General features: G+C 40.1%; 1 protein-coding gene across 5 annotated transcripts in view; it reads left to right on the top strand.

Annotated features, from left to right (window-relative positions):
- The first annotated feature begins 2,346 nt into the window (after nucleotides 1-2,346).
- The window catches only part of SLC10A7 (solute carrier family 10 member 7), a 277,474-nt gene continuing 262,966 nt past the window's right edge, over nucleotides 2,347-16,854 (top strand). For 2 of the 5 annotated variants that reach the window (XM_067035617.1, XM_067035615.1), the window contains exons 1-3: nucleotides 2,358-2,683; nucleotides 9,104-9,186; nucleotides 15,561-15,697. In XM_067035617.1, the coding sequence (XP_066891718.1) occupies nucleotides 2,584-2,683; nucleotides 9,104-9,186; nucleotides 15,561-15,697 (320 nt within the window). In that variant the 5' untranslated portion in view covers nucleotides 2,358-2,583. Of the gene's footprint in view, nucleotides 2,684-9,103; nucleotides 9,187-15,560; nucleotides 15,698-16,854 lie in introns of all 5 variants that reach the window. The other 3 variants (XM_067035616.1, XM_059065750.2, XM_059065748.2) reach the window with 2 other exon arrangements.

Below are 16,854 nucleotides of genomic sequence, written 5' to 3'. Positions count from 1 at the left end.
ATTCATAAATATTATAAGTAAGTGAACTATATTCAGAGATTGAGTAACCAATGTGACAAAGTATAAAAGTAAATATTTACTACATTAATACCTATGATTTCCATAATCTATTATTGAAGAATCCCAGACCTATAGCAACTCTGTACTCATGAACTCAAACATCCATTCTACCCCCTCTGGACATCTCTATTTGTATGCTCCGATGGCCTTGAACACAAGCTATAAACTGAATTTATAATCTCCTCCCCAAATCTACTATATAAAGTTTCCCTGGCTGAGTAACTGGCACAGCATCTGTCTGACAGACATACCCTGGGAGTCATCTTAGACTGTTTTACCACTCCTCTACAGGCAACTGGTCATTTATTTGGGATTCTTCCTGCTTAACAGTTCTTTAATACTAATTACCTTTTCTGGCTCCACTGACTTAGTCACTTCTTCCTGAACTATTTGTTCAGAGACTGCCTCTAAAGTAATCTCTCCAGCAAAACTGGACATGACTTCACTAGCTAGTTTTAATCCTTTTAGTGTCTTCCTACAGTGTTTAATACAATCTAAATCCTCTACCACAGCTTCCGGTTGCACCACCTCTGCAACTTTCCAGCTTCTGGTGGTTGGTTCCAAAGTGGAACCCTTGGCATTCCTTGGCTTGTAGACACATCACTCCAATCTCTGCTTCCATCTTCACATGATATCTTCTTCATGTCTCTTTTGTGTGTCTTCACGTGACCTTCTTATAAGAACATGAGTCATCGGATTTGAACCCATCTTAACACAGTATGAGCTCATCTTAACCAATTACATGGGCAAGACTCCATTTCCAAATAAGGTCACATTCTGAGGTTCTGGACTGACAGGAACATTTGGGGGATACCATTCAACAAAGGAGTTACCTAATTTGGTAAAAGGATATTTGCAGATATAGTTAAGGATCTTAAAATGAGATCATTCTGGATTATCGGGTTGGGTCCTAAATCTGATGACAAATGTTTTTATAGGAGACACACAGAAGAGCAGGGGGCAATGTGAAGACAGATGGAAAGTCTGCAGTGACGTGGCCATAAGCCAAGGAAGCCAAGTTATGCCAACAATCACCAGAAGCTGTAAGAGACAAGGAAGGATTCCCTCCTTAGAGCCTCCAGGGTTAGTGTGGCCTTGCCAACACGTTGATTTTGGACTTCTGGCTTCCAGAACTGTGAGAGACTAAATTTCCATTTTTTTAAAGGCCTCCAGTTTTAGGTATCTGTTACAGTATCCGCAGGAAACTAATACAGAATTCACAGTGCACTGTATTCTTTCTTTAAGTAACCACCAAAACAAAAATCATTTCCATGAGTTTGATTCTGCTGTAAATAGATCTGAGTTCTTAGTAAACTGTAACACAGCATTTGCCTGATTTATTTATTTGGGTGCATAATGGAAAGAGTTGATGTTCCTGCAGGGTCTGTGGGTAGGAAGTCCATTCACGAAACTATCAGTGTCACTGGTTGGCGGCAGAAAACACTTCAAGGGAGAAATGGGGACGGATAGGATCTAGCACGTGGGGCAGTGGAAGGCAGGAGCCCTGCCTCTACCTGGTCCCTCACCACTTTTGCCTTGGGTATCCTGACCTCCTTCCCGCAGTTGCCCTGCTGCTTGGGTGGGGCAAGTTCTGGGGGTCAAGCGAAAAGCATGTACGCTTCACACTGACCGACCTGGGGGTACCGCCCACCCTCCCGGGCTGTAAGGCTGCTACGTGTGTGGGCGTCGGCTCGGTGTGCAATTCTCAACCCATTTCCGGGGCTAAAGCTACCCGCACTAGAGTGCCGCTTTTCCGCGCCGGCGTAGGAGCATAGGTAACTCCAGAGGCTCGGGCCGGGACTAGAAGACCGAGAGCGGCCTGCCCTTCCCCCCTCCGCGTACACGTCAACGCCGGCGTCGAGGAAGCGTCGTAATGCCTCGAAAAAGCTCGCCACCAAAAAAACCCTGAACTCCGCCGCCGCAGCTGCCGACAGAGAAATCCCTGCCTCAAGCGCACGCTAGCCCTTACGGCAGGCTCAAGGCGAAGCCAAAAAGAGTCTCTCCATGGATGTATTCCAGGGGCGCGGGGGGCTGTGTCTAAAGGTTTGTTGGAGCCGGACCCTTGATAGAGCTAGGAGGCTGTGGCGCCTCACGCCACTCCCCGCCCCTGTCATTCCTAAGGTTCCACAGGTCTTGACGGTGGCGAGTCTGTCAGCCCTACTCGGAGGCCAGCTTCCCTTCCTCGATCGCTTGTGCCGGCCGGCCTGGCCCAAACGTCCGCTTCAGAGGGCTGGGAGGCGCAGCCGAAGCCTCGGTGGCTTGTGCGCGTCTATTAGTAGGGGCACGGTAGTGATGGCGGCGCTCAGTGAGACTTTCCTGTCACTGGCTACTACTACTCCCAGCCCTCCTCAAAGCAGCCGGAGCAAACCCCCGGTCTTTAATTTACAAGTAGCAATTTGACTTGCTCTACTGCATGTCAGGTGGGACCGTGGGAAGTGTGGAGACGCCCCGGGGATTAAGCGATAGCAGCTTAAAAAGAAAAAAAGCCAAACAAATAAACAAAACCCACCCACCCTAACAAACATGAGGCTACTGGAGAGAATGAGGAAAGAATGGTTCATGATTGGAATAGTATTGGCGATCGCCGGAGCAAAGCTGGAGCCGTCCATAGGGGTGAATGGGGGTAAGTGCTGCACCTCTGCATGCTCCACCGCGATTCCCCACTTCAGAACTAATCTGCGAGTCTTGGGAAGGAGGGGAGACCGGAACTGGGGAGTGTCTGTCTCTTTTAGGAGCACTGACCAGTCCAAGGTGTCTTTTGGTCCTCTTGCTGATTTTTTTAATTTGCCAGCCCCAGAGAGGATTTATAATTAGGAATGGGGCACGGGAATTTGAACGCAGGTTGCCTTTTCCGCGAACAATCAATGAGTATCCTTAGTGTCAAGGAGTGAGGTTACCGAGAATGAAACTTATTTGCCTTCAAAGTAGCATCTTATCCCAAGGGACGCTAGGCTGCCAGGAGTTCCTTATCTATCTTGGAGTGGACACCATTACCTTGTCTGTTTCCGACACTCCCCTCCCCCATGTTAAAAAAAAAAAAAAGGAGTGGGGGAAGAAAAAGGGACACCCATTCCTCTTCCAACTCAGATTTGTTGGCCCACATGTTGGAGGGTGATGATTTGCTGCAGTTCCTGCCGCTCCACAAACTCTCAAACCGACTGACACGTTGCAGTCAACTGCTTCCGTGTGCTGCCGGGACTCAATTGCTACCTTTAGAGGTCTCACAGATCCAGGCTGTGTTAGACCATGTGTAGTGTGTATTTTGGCAAGGAAATGTAGGCGGGCTAAAGATCACACCCACGTCTCTGAATTGTGGGATCCTTGTCGTGTGTGGATGGGCATATTGGTGGAAACGACTGGAAATACCGTTAGCCTTTCATGCCTCCCCACCCCCTCCTCACACCCGTAGACAATTATGTCCCACTTTTCAGAAACATTAATTGAATTTCTTCAGTTCATTGTCTGTTTGACCTTGTTTAGCAGTTTTCACGCTTATTGACAGGTTTTACACATGCAAGGACAGATAAGAACCGAAGTGAGCACACACAATCTTTATGCTAGGAAGCTATTTGAAGTTATTTGAACCTTTTTGTTCAAACGTGATGGAAGTGAATGAAATGATCTCTCAGGAGAACAGTGGTTCCTTCTACCCTCTACCCTCAATACCTCCATTTATAGGTAGCTTCAGAGAACATTTAAAAGGAATTTTTTGGACAAAGGTAATGGGGATTCAAACTTTTTGGTTTATTTTATGTTCTTTTCTTCTATGTTCAACTTAGTACAAAATGTGGAGGGTGGGTAACTGAGAGTAAAGCTGTTTGGGGTTACCTGCTGAAGATACCAGTTTCTCATTTGACATAGTTTCTCTGTGAGCTTTGGGGAAACTTGTGAAGGTTGGTATTTAGGTTCTGTCCAATGAGTTCCCCTGTCCCTGAAGCTAGCCAGGTGGTAAGAATGTTAGAGAGCGTCTTTGTGGTGATCTGGAATGTACGTTTCACTAGCATCACTTGCAGACTTTATAGCTTCTAGGGTTAGATCTCTGATTTGCTCAGTGTTAAGGTGAAATTACAGGTGATGTGTGATCTTTAAGTTGAGATCTGCAGAGACTAGGTTTGGTAAAATTCCTTTTCTCTTATATTCCTGGGCTGCTGGGGGGGGTGGGGGAAGGAGAGTTGTTGATTGCTGAATCATTTCCATAGGGCTTCCCCACAGTGGCCTGTGTGAGATGGATTCTGTAATCTTATTTGTTCCCTCAGACTCTGCTTCTTGAAGTTTTGGGAATTATTGTATCTTAGAAATATTGTTTCTCATTTTCACTAGTCCTTATGCCATTAATCTAGGAGAGTTTGTTTAATTATAAAAGAGGAGACTGTTAAGAGCTGAGGGAACTTAATTTTAAGCTAACATGTTTCTTTTACAGCTGAAGATACTGAGACCTCAGGTCAGGTGACACACCCTAGGTCAGGGTAGCGAGCTCAGGGAAGAGGAAGGACTGGGGACCAGGATTCCGCCTTATTTCATACCAGTTGCAACATCCATCCAAATATTCTTGGCAAAAATCACTAAAAATGAATAACCGTTATAAAGAAAGGCTCTCTGTAATAAAGACGGTTTCCATGCCCTGATTTTTAGGCCAAAAGAAGCTGGGCAGAATCAGGTAATATTAGACAACCGTGTATTCATGTGACTTTTTGAGATCTGTCCAAGTGTAAAAGTTACTGTTTCTAAAAACAAAAGTTAGACAAACAATTGTTTGGGATTTCTTATATAAGCTGTCAAGGCTAAGTCCTTGGTACTTCAGTTGACCTTCCCACCTGTAAAACTTCTTCAATAAAAACAAACTTCCTAATAGTACCAAATAACACTTTGACCCCATCCGTTAAAACCACAAAAATCTAGGAACAAGGAGAGTAATGGTGGCTGAAAGTGGTCTGTCCTCTTCTGCTCTACAGAATGATCTAAAGCATCTCTTTTTGCTTGTCACTTTTAGTCAGAAGTTCCATTTTTGGGTCTGTACACTAGAATGCGTGTGCATTTTTAGCTTTTTTTTTTTTTTTTTTTTTTGCGGTACGCGGGCCTCTCACTGTTGTGGCCTCTCCCTTTGCGGGGCACAGGCTCCGGATGCGCAGGCCCAGCGGCCACGGCTCACGGGCTTATCCGCTCCGCGGCATGTGGGATCCTCCCAGACCGGGGCACGAACCCGCGTTCCCTGCATCAGCAGGCAGACTCACAACCACTGCGCCACCAGGGAAGCCCACGTGTGCACTTTTAATGTGCTCACGTTGACCGAACAATTTTCAGCCGAACACTTTTCTAGGCATTCTTTTCTCTTCAGTAGAAAGTTTTGATTGTTTTCAGCTGAAGATGCTCACTTCCCCTTTACCTGGATCAATACCTTAATGACTCTATTTTGAAGTGTAAGACTTCTACACTTATAGGATCACACCTTTGCTCTACCCTCCCTTTAAAAACAATCTTTAGGGCTTCCCTGGTGGCGCAGTGGTTGAGAATCCGCCTGCCGATGCAGGAGACACGGGTTCGTGCCCTGGTCCGGGAAGATCCCACATGCCGCGGAGCAACTAAGCCCGTGAGCCATGGCCGCTGAGCCTGCGCGTCCGGAGCCTGTGCTCTGCAACGGGAGAGGCCACAACAGTGAGAGGCCCGCATACCGCAAAAAAAAAACACAAACAAACAAACAAAAAAAAACAATCTTTATAGCCCGCGGGTGAGTTATGTGTGGCAGGAAATTTATAGAGGTGGGAACCCTGAAGGGAGAGAAGTTGGATGAGTTTCCATATGGGAAAAAGTGTAACAGGTACTAGCGTGGAAAATTTAATTTTTAGTTCCCTGTTCTTTTTACACAGTTACATTTCATTTTAAAATATAGAGAAGGTTGGAAGTAAAGAGCCACAGGTGAAGTGAATTGTAGATCCTGAGGTGTAGATACTCTGTTTCATTTCCACCCAGGGGAGCCCCGAGCTATGCACATCTTAGAGTTTACCAGAGTTCAGCACTGTGCCGTTCATTCTCCAAGAGAAAGCCTTACTTCTTTGGAAGTACAGATTAAGCGTCTCATTTCTACCTGCATCTTAACTGAAATTTTTGCCATTAATACGACATAAATCCTAAAAAGGAAATTGCTTCATTTTTGCATGAAGAAAACATAACCAGAAACATGCTACTGTATAAACTTAAGAATATTAGCGTGAATACCTTAGATTAGGTTTAGGAGTGAAATTTACTAGATGATAAGTAGGTTTGATGAAACGATAATAGTTCGTTGCATTCCTAAACATTCCAGATCGTCTTCTTGCCCTGCACTCCACTCCCACATTAAAAAGCATGGGTTTGAAGTCCCCAAATTGCTTCATTTATTTATGGCCAATTTTTCTTTCGATGTTGCTACTCCATTCCATTTTCACTGACAAACAGTTTTTTTTTTTTTTTTTTTGCTTTGGTTTAAGAAAGAGTTAAAGCTTATATTTCCACTTTGTGCTTTGTAGCCTTCTCAAGATCTGAATCTGGTTGTTTTCATGACTTGGAGGATATAATCATTACCTTGGAGAGGGGCCACATACCATTTCATAGCGTAGTTTCAACTCTCACCTCTGTGCAAATATTTACCAGCTTTTTATTTCAGCCCTGCCTGCTTCTGGTTCTGCATTCACACCGTGAGCGATCCATGAGCAGCTGTCTCAAAGGGGCCTTAGGTTTCCCCAGATCAGAATTAATTCCTCCTTCCCTTTTAAAAAGGTACATTGTAGGTAGCCCTGGAAGAGCCTCACCAGGTCCTTTCATGGATTAGTTATTTGGATGTGCATCTAATACAAAAAACAATATAAAAGTAAACAGTATACCCTGTCTCTAGGATTTAAAACATTCAAAGTAAGGAATCATTCCACTGAATTATGTCAGTTAGTTAATAGCTACCATGTGTATTTATATATATATGTGCATGGAGTATAGGAAGAGTTACCTTCTTAAAAAATCCAGTTGTTGGCTAACTAAGGTAGATGCTTTAGCTGCCCCAGAGAAACATGTGTTCTAAGTCAATGCCATGTGCTTGCTATGGAGATGCATCTTTGGATGCATCGCCTAGCTCTTGCTTGCAAATATACTGCTAACTATAACCCATCCTATAGAGAAAATCTGGGGCACCTCTGTGGATGGAAGTACAGTTGACAAAAATGGGTCTCACAAAAAGCAAGGGGTTGGAGGAAAAGAAAAAGGATATGAGTTTGAAAAAAAACAAACAAACAGGATATTAAAAATTCCTGGAAGGCATTTACTTCCAAAACAAGCCAGATTCCTTGACTTTCAAATCTGCTCCTGAATCACCTTCCTCAGCTTTTGAGGAAATATTATTTTGAAGTGTGAGCAGCTGAGACAGATTCACTCACAAGTATGGGGGAAAAAATGTAGTTCTTCTTAAGTTTTTGAACCACTTTCACTGCCCTGAAGTGTAATGCCTCTTTCTCTGCCTTCTCCCTTTTGCTGCCTTTTCTTAGATCACAGCAAAATGATTTGAGTAAATGCCAGGTATCTAAAAGAATGTATTGCAGTGTTTTTTTTCAGCTTTATTGAGATATAATTAACATATAACATTGAATAAGTTTAAGGTGTACAATGTGATGATTTTAGATATGCAAAATGATTACCACAATCAAGTTAGTTAACACATCCTTCACCTCACATAATTACCATTTTTTGTTGTTGTTGTTATAATGAGAACATTTAAGATCTATTGTATACAAAATGGTATTATTAACTATAGTCTAGACTATAGAACTCAAGATCCCCAAACTTGATTATCATTTTTTTTAACATCTTTATTGGAGTATAATTGCTTTACAATGGTGTGTTAGTTTCTGCTTTATAACAAAGTGAATCAGTTATACATATACATATGTTCCCATATCCCCTCCCTCTTGCATCTCCCTCCCTTTCCCACCCCTCTAGGCGGTCACAGACCACCAAGCTGATCTCCCTGTGCTATGTGGCTGCTCCCCACTAGCTATCTATTTTACGTTTGGTAGTGTATATATGTCCATGCCACTCTCTCACTTCGTCCCGGCTTACCCTTCCCCCTCCCCATATCCTCAAGTCCATGCTCTAGTAGGTCTGTGTCTTTATTCCCATCTTACCCCTAGGTTCTTCGTGACCTTTTTTTTTTTTCTTAGATTCCATATATATGTGTTAGCATACGGTATTTGTTTTTTTCTTTCTGACTTACTTCACTTTGTGTGACAGACTCTAGGTCCATCTACCTCACTACAAATAACTCAATTTTGCTTCTTTTTATGGCTGAGTAATATTCCATTGTATATATGTGCCACATCTTCTTTATCCATTCATCTGTTGATGGACACTTAGGTATTGCAGTGTTTGAGGAGCTCTGTGTTTCTTTTATTCACTGATGTGCTACAAATGCCTAAAATGTAGCATTGTGGTTGCTCAATGAATATTTGTTGACTGACTGAGTGGTGATTTTTCCCCAGCTTGGTCTTATTTGCTGAGCAGTATCTGTTGCAACGGTGGAGGGTTACAGGCAATGGAGGAACCATGATGTGGTCCTGTTGTTTGGCTAGAGGGAGTGTGTTCATTTCCTAGTGCTGCCACAGTAAATTACCACAAACTGGGTGGCTTAAAACAACAGAAATGTTTTTTCCCCAGAAATTACTCCGGTGGCTAGAATTCAGAAATCAAAATGCCAGCAGGGCCGACATTTACTATGGCAGATAAAATTAGAGGACCTAATACGGAAGGATGCGGCCTATTTGCTCTCCCGTGTGAGGTCAGCATTTATTTTCATTTTTCTGCTCTGAGGATACTGTGCTGCACTGGAAAACCATGGTCTTTGCCTATGTGGAAAATCCTCTCTGGAGTTAGGCCGCATCACAGCAAACACTTAACTCTGTCAGGACATTAGCATATTAGTGGCGACACCAAGTACCGTTTATTCTCCTCCAATGGATTCTCCTTTCATATCAAGTTATCTACAGGAAATGCCTATTCTAACAGTGACTCATTTCTCTCTCTTTAGGACCACTGATGCCAGAAATAACTGTCTCCTACATTGCTGTCGCCACAATATTCTTTAACAGTGGATTATCATTAAATCCGGAGGTACTGTCAACTATGGGGCACATGAAAAGCAGGGGGAAAAATTTAATTCGTGCTTACTCTTTTGAAATTTCAGATTCCTTTTGTAAAGTCGTGTGTAGGTACAGCCTGAAGCTTCACTATCACAGAAGAGAACTTGGACTGCAGCAAAGGACTTGCGTTTTGTACCTATATATTATAGATACTGCATAGCTGGGCGGCATGGAGAATAAGGGTGTGTTTATAGTGGTTATGTTTTCAGTACAACAACTGAACTGAAACGTCTACTTCAGGTCTTCCTCAGATTGTGGTGGGCACTGAGGCACACTGGAGTTATGGATGTTAGTTAGGTTTTCATCACTTGTGGATCATCTTTTGCTTCCAGGACTTACGCTGCTCAAGTGATGCTTGTTATGTTATAATTTTTAACTAATTTTTTTTAAAGTATATTCTTTGCTGGTATATCTGTTACATATTAATAAATGTTTTAAGAGAAATGCTGGAATTTTTCATACTAAGCCACAATCTATTATGAAGACACACAGGTAATGTTATTTACTGATCTAGGTGTCACTAAATATGGGATTCTTATAGAATTAAACAAATCCAGGCATTTTTACATCCAAGAGAGGAATGAGTAGAATTTCTGATTCTCTTTTGAATTGTAGTAGAAGAAATAAAGAGAAGAAAATACCTATTTACTTTTGAAGAAATTACATTGAGTTTCTAAAGTTGTCGTTCTAAGATGCTTATTCTTATGTAGGTAGAGAAATCTTACTATGTCAGGATTCTGGTTTTTTTTAGAAATGGCTGTAAAATTTGTTTCAGCATTATGTCTTGCCTTTATTTCTAAGTTTATTTTCTTTGAAGTGTGCTTTGAATGAAGACCAAATTTAGTTACCTTCTTCTCTGACTATCCTAGTAGTGACATGGAAAAAGCATGGTTTTACTAAATTTATGTATTCTGTAGTTGTCAGCTTGGTATAAATCTTATCAATGGGGCATTTTTGATGTAAATGGGATCCCCATGTAGTGTCTGAGAAATTTTGTCTCAAGAATTTGAAATATTCTCACTAATTACTTGCTCTTTTGAAAACTGACATAGAACGGGATTTCCTAAATATGTTGAATTCTAGTTTTTGGAAATTATGTTGCCATGAAAGGACTATGATTAGTGCTTAAGGGGGCACAGGCTTTTTCTGTCAACACCTGAGTTCTCCTACAGCTTCTCAAATGTGGGACCCAGTGATACAGAAAGATAGTTGCCACCCCCATGGTGCTGGAATGATCTTCCCTGGAGGTCTTCCTGCTGGCCTTGGCTGATGCTCTTTGTGGAGCAGCTGCCTTACCCAAGTCCTCTACTTGGGACGTTGCTCTAACTACGTCCCCTGGTGGCTGCTTAACGGCTACAGCTGTTATTTATGCCATGGGAAATCTGGCAAGATTTGATTCTCTCACTCCTTTAGCTTCTTGCTTAATGCCCTTCTGTCAAGCAGCCAACTTTGCGGGATGCAGGAGTTGAAGAAGGAAGAAGGTCATACTTAGCAGCATTTCTCTAAGGGCCGAATTCTTCTGTAAGCACCTAGGAAACCTTCAGAATCATCCAGCTAATTTGGATCCAACGATGAAATGCCTTGATCCTGTGCTTTATTGAGGTATCTAAGTAGCCATCAAAGCCACTTCTTCCATATTAAAGGCCCTTTTCAAACGAATACAACATTAAGTCATTTTCAAGATCCGTTTAATTTAAGATGCCCTAGATTGCATCACTGTGTAATGTTAAACCATCTCTAAGCCCTGTTAATTTCCCGGGCAACCAAACAGTTGTAAGTTAGGAGGTAGTGAACTTCTTGTTATTTGTTTTCTAATTAACAATCTTAAACTAATTTCAGCTGGGACTACACTTTTTTTGTATTTTTGTTTGTTTGTTTGTTTTCTGTACGCGGGCCTCTCACTGCTGTGGCCTCTCCCGTTGCGGAGCACAGGCTCCGGACGCTTAGGCTCAGCGGCCACGGCTCACGGGCCCAGCCGCTCCGCGGCACGTGGGATCCTCCCGGACCGGGGCACGAACCCGCGTCCCCTGCATCGGCAGGCGGACTCTCAACCACTGCGCCACCAGGGAAGCCCTGGGACTACACTTTTTGTATCCTGTTAGGTCCTGGAACAGTGCATTTTTGCACACAGGAGACGGTAGGTTATAATTAACTTGCGTTTATTTGAAAGCATTTACATTGGCCCCACTCAAGTTTGATTTATAGTGAACATTTCATGTAGTATTACTTATACATTGATGTAATGATGTGTATTCTAAAATTTGTTTTGTTCATTTATTAAAGTTATAAAGGACTCTGTGTTAATACTTCATGCTGAAAAGATTTAATGCTAAATCTTAGGTTTTATAACTGTTGATTTCTAGTTTGTGACATACCTGTTGAAATGGTTTCTGAAATTTTGTTGTAGTGAAATGAAATAAGGTCACATTCGAAATATATTTCATATTTAGCTAACTTCAAACCTACAGTTTCAGAGGATTTGTTACTTAAGAGACTGTGACAAGGCCAGTCTCATTTAAACAAGTACCTGTTTAGTGCCTGTGGCCACAAGGCACTGTCACCTTGTGCACTTGTACTTGGCTCGGGACAGAAGCAAAGATGAGCAGGAAATTCAGGGCCTGAAAAGGGTCCCCACTAGGCCAGAATATACCGGCTTTCCTTTATTTTCCTAAACATATCATTTTTTAAAAATCCCATCAGCTTAGAAATAAATACAGCAAATTCTAAACTTGAGGCTTTTGCTGCTTGTTTCCAGCCCAGAGCTATGAGGCTGACTCTCAGAAAGCAAATCCAGTAAAGGTCGAATAAGGGTTAGGAGGGAAATTGGTATGTAATGAAAATATTTCTAAGTCCCAGTCAGAGTCTCTGATTTTAAGCGATTCTTGATGCTGTCAGTGAGGCCCTGGTATGTGGAGTATCTCCTTAAGTTTATTTTAATGGAATTCGACCTGTATTACATGTGAATAAATAAAATGTCCTGTGGAATCAACTCTTCAATTATTCATGATGGTATTTATTTGAGTATGTGGCCCTCAATTCTACATGGATATGTATGGAATAATACTATTTTGAATTTTATAGTGTTTACTTGCTTTTTCTTTTCCAGTGCAAGCTTATTTTATCTTTAAGGTTGTATGAAGAAGCTATAGAAAATATAGAACACTTGGTTTTTGAGACAGTCTTGAAAATCTTTATTGGAAACACTTCATGTCTGTTATTTCCCTGTTGTTAAGAAGCCCCTGAGGACTCAACATAGTGGCCCCTTGTGATTCATTTTGCTAGGTTTTTACTGTTCCATTATTTTGATACAATATCAGTTGTTTCTACTGTCATTTTTCCGATCAACTAGTGTTTTCTAACTACATTTTATTTTTTATAACTTTTTTCATGATTACAAAAGTAGTCTTTCCCCATGTAGAAAGATTAGAAAGAATAAAAATAACTGCTATTAACACTTGTGTGTATTTTAGCCCTTTTTTCCCTAAACGTATTTTTTATAAAGAGACTACTTTAAAAATAAAATATTTTAAAAATTGTATATATGTATATATGTGTATATATGCATACACATACTTGCATAAATATACACATACATATACACATACAATTATATTTTGAATACATGACAGTGTATAATTGTAATTTTCCATGTAATATATTTCATTTAATTTTTCTTCATATTTGAAAATAAGATAATTTATATTTTATTTACTTTTATGAACATAAATCAAAAGGTACAAAAGTATATAGGATGAGAAGTCTTCTTTTTACCCCGCTACTAAATATTCAGTTCTCGTTTCTGGAGGCAACCAATATTAACAGTTTTTGTGTATCTTTCTGGAGATATTCTATGCAAAACATACATATGTGTATCACCCCCCACCCCTGTCAAACTGTGGTGTTTTATACCGTTTGCCACCTTACCTTATTTTACTCAAAACACATATCTTGGAGGTTGTTTCATATCAACACATAAAAAACTCCCTGTTTCTTTTTGGATGCTGAAAAATATTCCATTTTTGAATGTGTCTTGATATATTTTCCTCATCTTCTCTTGAATGGCATTTAGGTAACTTACGGGGTTTTGCTATTATAAACATTCTGCAAAGGATAACCTAAAAATATGTCATTTCCTACATTTGGGAATATGCATGAAGGATTAATTCCTCGAAGTAGGATTGCTGGGTCAGATGATATGTGAAGTTTGAGTTGTGAGAGATAGTCCAAGTACCTAGAAAGGAGGCAGGTGCTGGGTAAGTGTTTGCCGTCTGAAGGAATGAGTTGCTAGGTTGGTCTACGTAGGCTGTGCCAATGAGACACCTGTTGGTTAAGTAGGGAGAGACCCTGAACTTCTACATCCTTGTCTACACAGTTTTAACATAGTTTCTAATAGCTCTTAACACTCTGTTGCTACCTTAAGTTATTTCGTCACTTTTGGACATGTAAGTTGTTTCCAGATTTTACTGTAATAGATAATGCTGTGACTATCAACCAATTCTATATATAAATTCTTGTAACCACTTTTTATATCCTTAGGAGAAATGCCTAGACATAAACTTTCTGGGTCCAAGAGTATGAATCCTATTATAGTCCTTGAGATATTCTCCCAAATTACTTTTCAGAAAAGTCACAGCATTTTATATTCCTATGAGAAGTGTATGCAAATGCCTTTGTTACTGCCTTCTGGCTAATCATTTTATTTTCATTTTTTGAAAATAAAAAAACCCACTGATATTTATTTGGTATTTAAGAATGCCTCTGAGTGTATTTGAGTGAGATTTGGTTTCAAGACTGCTGAGAATTCTTGGAACTGCTGGTGCTCAAGTTTTCTCTGGGGTGCAACTTCTGGTTCATTGTAAAGATGGCTCCTTTTATGTTAGCTCTGATCCACGGACCCAGTGTGGCTTCCAGTCTGCACAGTGTTTCCCAGTTGCCCTGAGTTAGACCCAGATTTCCAGAAGTTCCATGGATGCCATTAGGGACGTATTGTGATTAAACTGGAACTGCTGTGTAACGTGAAGGGAGATTAATGGTGGGAGCTGATGAGACAGATTGCAGAAAGTGGTGACCAGTGAATGAGTCTGCATTAACCTACTGTTTATTACACCATGAACTTTGGCTAATGTCTCAGAGGCTAGTTCATGACTTACTTGAACTAAGGGAGGTGGGGGACATGACAGTGCTATGTTTATAAACCAGTGAATCTCTGGCAACTTTGAATGTGTTTAATGACTGCCTGCATGTTTTATATTCTACTACTTTCTGAATTTGTTTTATTTTTGCTGAATAACCACATAACTCAAAGAAATTCAAATGTAAACGCTTGTTGGTTTGTACATGTTGAAATCCCAAAGTTTACCGAGTATCCTTTTTTAGCTGTGAGACTTACAATATGTGCCTGGTGTGTCATGATTCATGCAAATCTTTTCTCTCCTGGGGCAGCGGTGTAACATGGTGGGAGAAGCAGGAGTGAGTGGGTTTGATAGAATGCCAGAAATGGGTTTGATTTTGAGCTTCACTCTCAATCTCAATTTCCTCATCAGTACAATAGGTATAATAATATCTTCCTAACTGGGTTGTTGTCAGGATTAAATGAGGTAACACACATCAGGTGGCAAGCTCAGAGCATGGCACAGAGCTGCTATTCAGTAAATGTTAATAAAGACATCTAGTGAGTAGATTTTGGGGAAAAAGCCCTTTTGAATTGTAGAATATTGTTGGGGAAAACATTTTTAAAAATTATGATTTGTGTGTAGATTTAGGAATATCTTGCCAGATTAAGGCCTTGTTAGGTCTGGTGTAATGAATAGAGGTTAATTATCAAATTTAATTAAAATTCTAGGTCCTGCCAAAATTTTTAAACAAGATTTTGTTTTAAATAGTTAAACATACATGTTTGTTTGCAGTGTCAACAATTCTGAAATCTATACTAGTGTAAAGGTAGTTAACTTAGTCCTGTTCCAGAATTTTATAAATCTGAATTGTTGGGGTATACTGTATTTGAAAGAAATTAGAATGCTTCAGAAATTTTACAGAAAAATACTTTATAATTATCATGAACAGCTTTTTTTTCGTAAAGTCTGTCTCTTATGCATATGCTTATAGGTAAAAATTTTAGCTATGAAATAACTCCACATTGATGGATATTAACTAGACTTATTGTGGTGATCATTTTGCAGTATACACAATGAATCTTCATGTTGTATACCTGAAATTAATATAATGTTATATGTCAATTATATCTCAATTAAAAAAACCCTAATTCATCTGATGTTGTTTTGGTAGCAGTCTGTCTTCAGAAATAGTTTTCTTACCTTTGTTATTTTGTGTCCTTCATTTTCACAGGAGCTGACAAGTGCTTTGGTGCATATAAAACTACATCTTTTTATTCAGATCTTTACACTTGCATTCTTCCCAGCAGCAATATGGCTTTTTCTTCAACTTTTGTCAATGACACCCATCAATGAATGGCTTTTAAAAGGGTATGTTTAAATATTTTGAAGGGTCCACTTTTAAAGGGGTATCTTTAGTAACATTATTATTTCTGTGGCAACTATACACAAAAGGGCTTATGTGTCATATAAGGAAATAAAAACACTTTTAACATTATTATTATTCTTTAAAGTGATAGTGTTTCACCAAGGAACTTCATTAAAGAATTTTATAACAAGAATCTTAAAATATACACTCTTGCTAAATGATAAGGTTCTAGGAGAGACAATTTTCTGTTGGGAGAAAAATGGAAGGCACTACAGGATGTAAGGTCTGTGTGCATGTGTGTAATGTAGGCTGTCAATTGGGTGCTTTAACTTTTGTGTTCTGTATCTTACCAAATGTATACAGATACTAGCTGACTATAATATGTGTTTTTAAAATGCATAGGAAAGAAAAAATATATAGAGGGGACAAACATTTACTTTTTCCCTTGTTCTGTTTTATGTTTGATAGGATAATTGAATTAGCAATAGATTTCTTTTTCATGTTATTTTTTAATTTATTTTTTAACATCTTTATTGGAGTATAATTGCTTTACAATGGTGTGTTAGTTTCTGCTGTAAAGCGAAGTGAATCAGCTATACGTATAAGTATATCCCCATATCTCCTCCCTCTTGTGTCTCCCTCCCACCCTCCATATCCCACCCCTCTAGGTGGTCACAAAGCACCGAGTTGATCTCCCTGTGCTATGTGGCTGCTTCCCACTAGCTATCTATTTTACATTTGGTAGTGTATATATGTCCATGCCACTCTCTCACTTCGTCCCAACTTACCCTTCCCCCTCCTCGTGTCCTCAAGTCCATTCTCTACGTCTGCATCTTTATTCCTGTCCTGCCCCTAGGTTCTTCAGAACCATTTTTTCTTTTTTTTTAGATTCCGTATGTATGTGTTAGCATACGGTATTTGTTTTTCTCTTTTTGACTTACTTCACTCTGTATGACAGTCTCTAGGTCCATCCACCTCACTACAAATAACTCAATTTTGTTTCTTTTTATGGCTGAGTAATATTCCATTGTATGTATGTGCCACATCTTCTTTATCCATTCATCTGTCTATGGACACTTAGGTTGTTTCCATGTCCTGACTGTTGTAAATAGAACAACAGAGTTTTATTAGCATCTTTTCTCCTATTAAAAATGTTGCC

This window comes from Kogia breviceps, chromosome 6 (genome assembly GCF_026419965.1).
Source record: "Kogia breviceps isolate mKogBre1 chromosome 6, mKogBre1 haplotype 1, whole genome shotgun sequence".
Classification (NCBI taxonomy): domain Eukaryota; kingdom Metazoa; phylum Chordata; class Mammalia; order Artiodactyla; family Physeteridae; genus Kogia; species Kogia breviceps.
The sequence above is the reverse complement of the archived record's forward strand: the minus strand, read 5'-3'. Positions and strand labels throughout refer to the sequence as shown.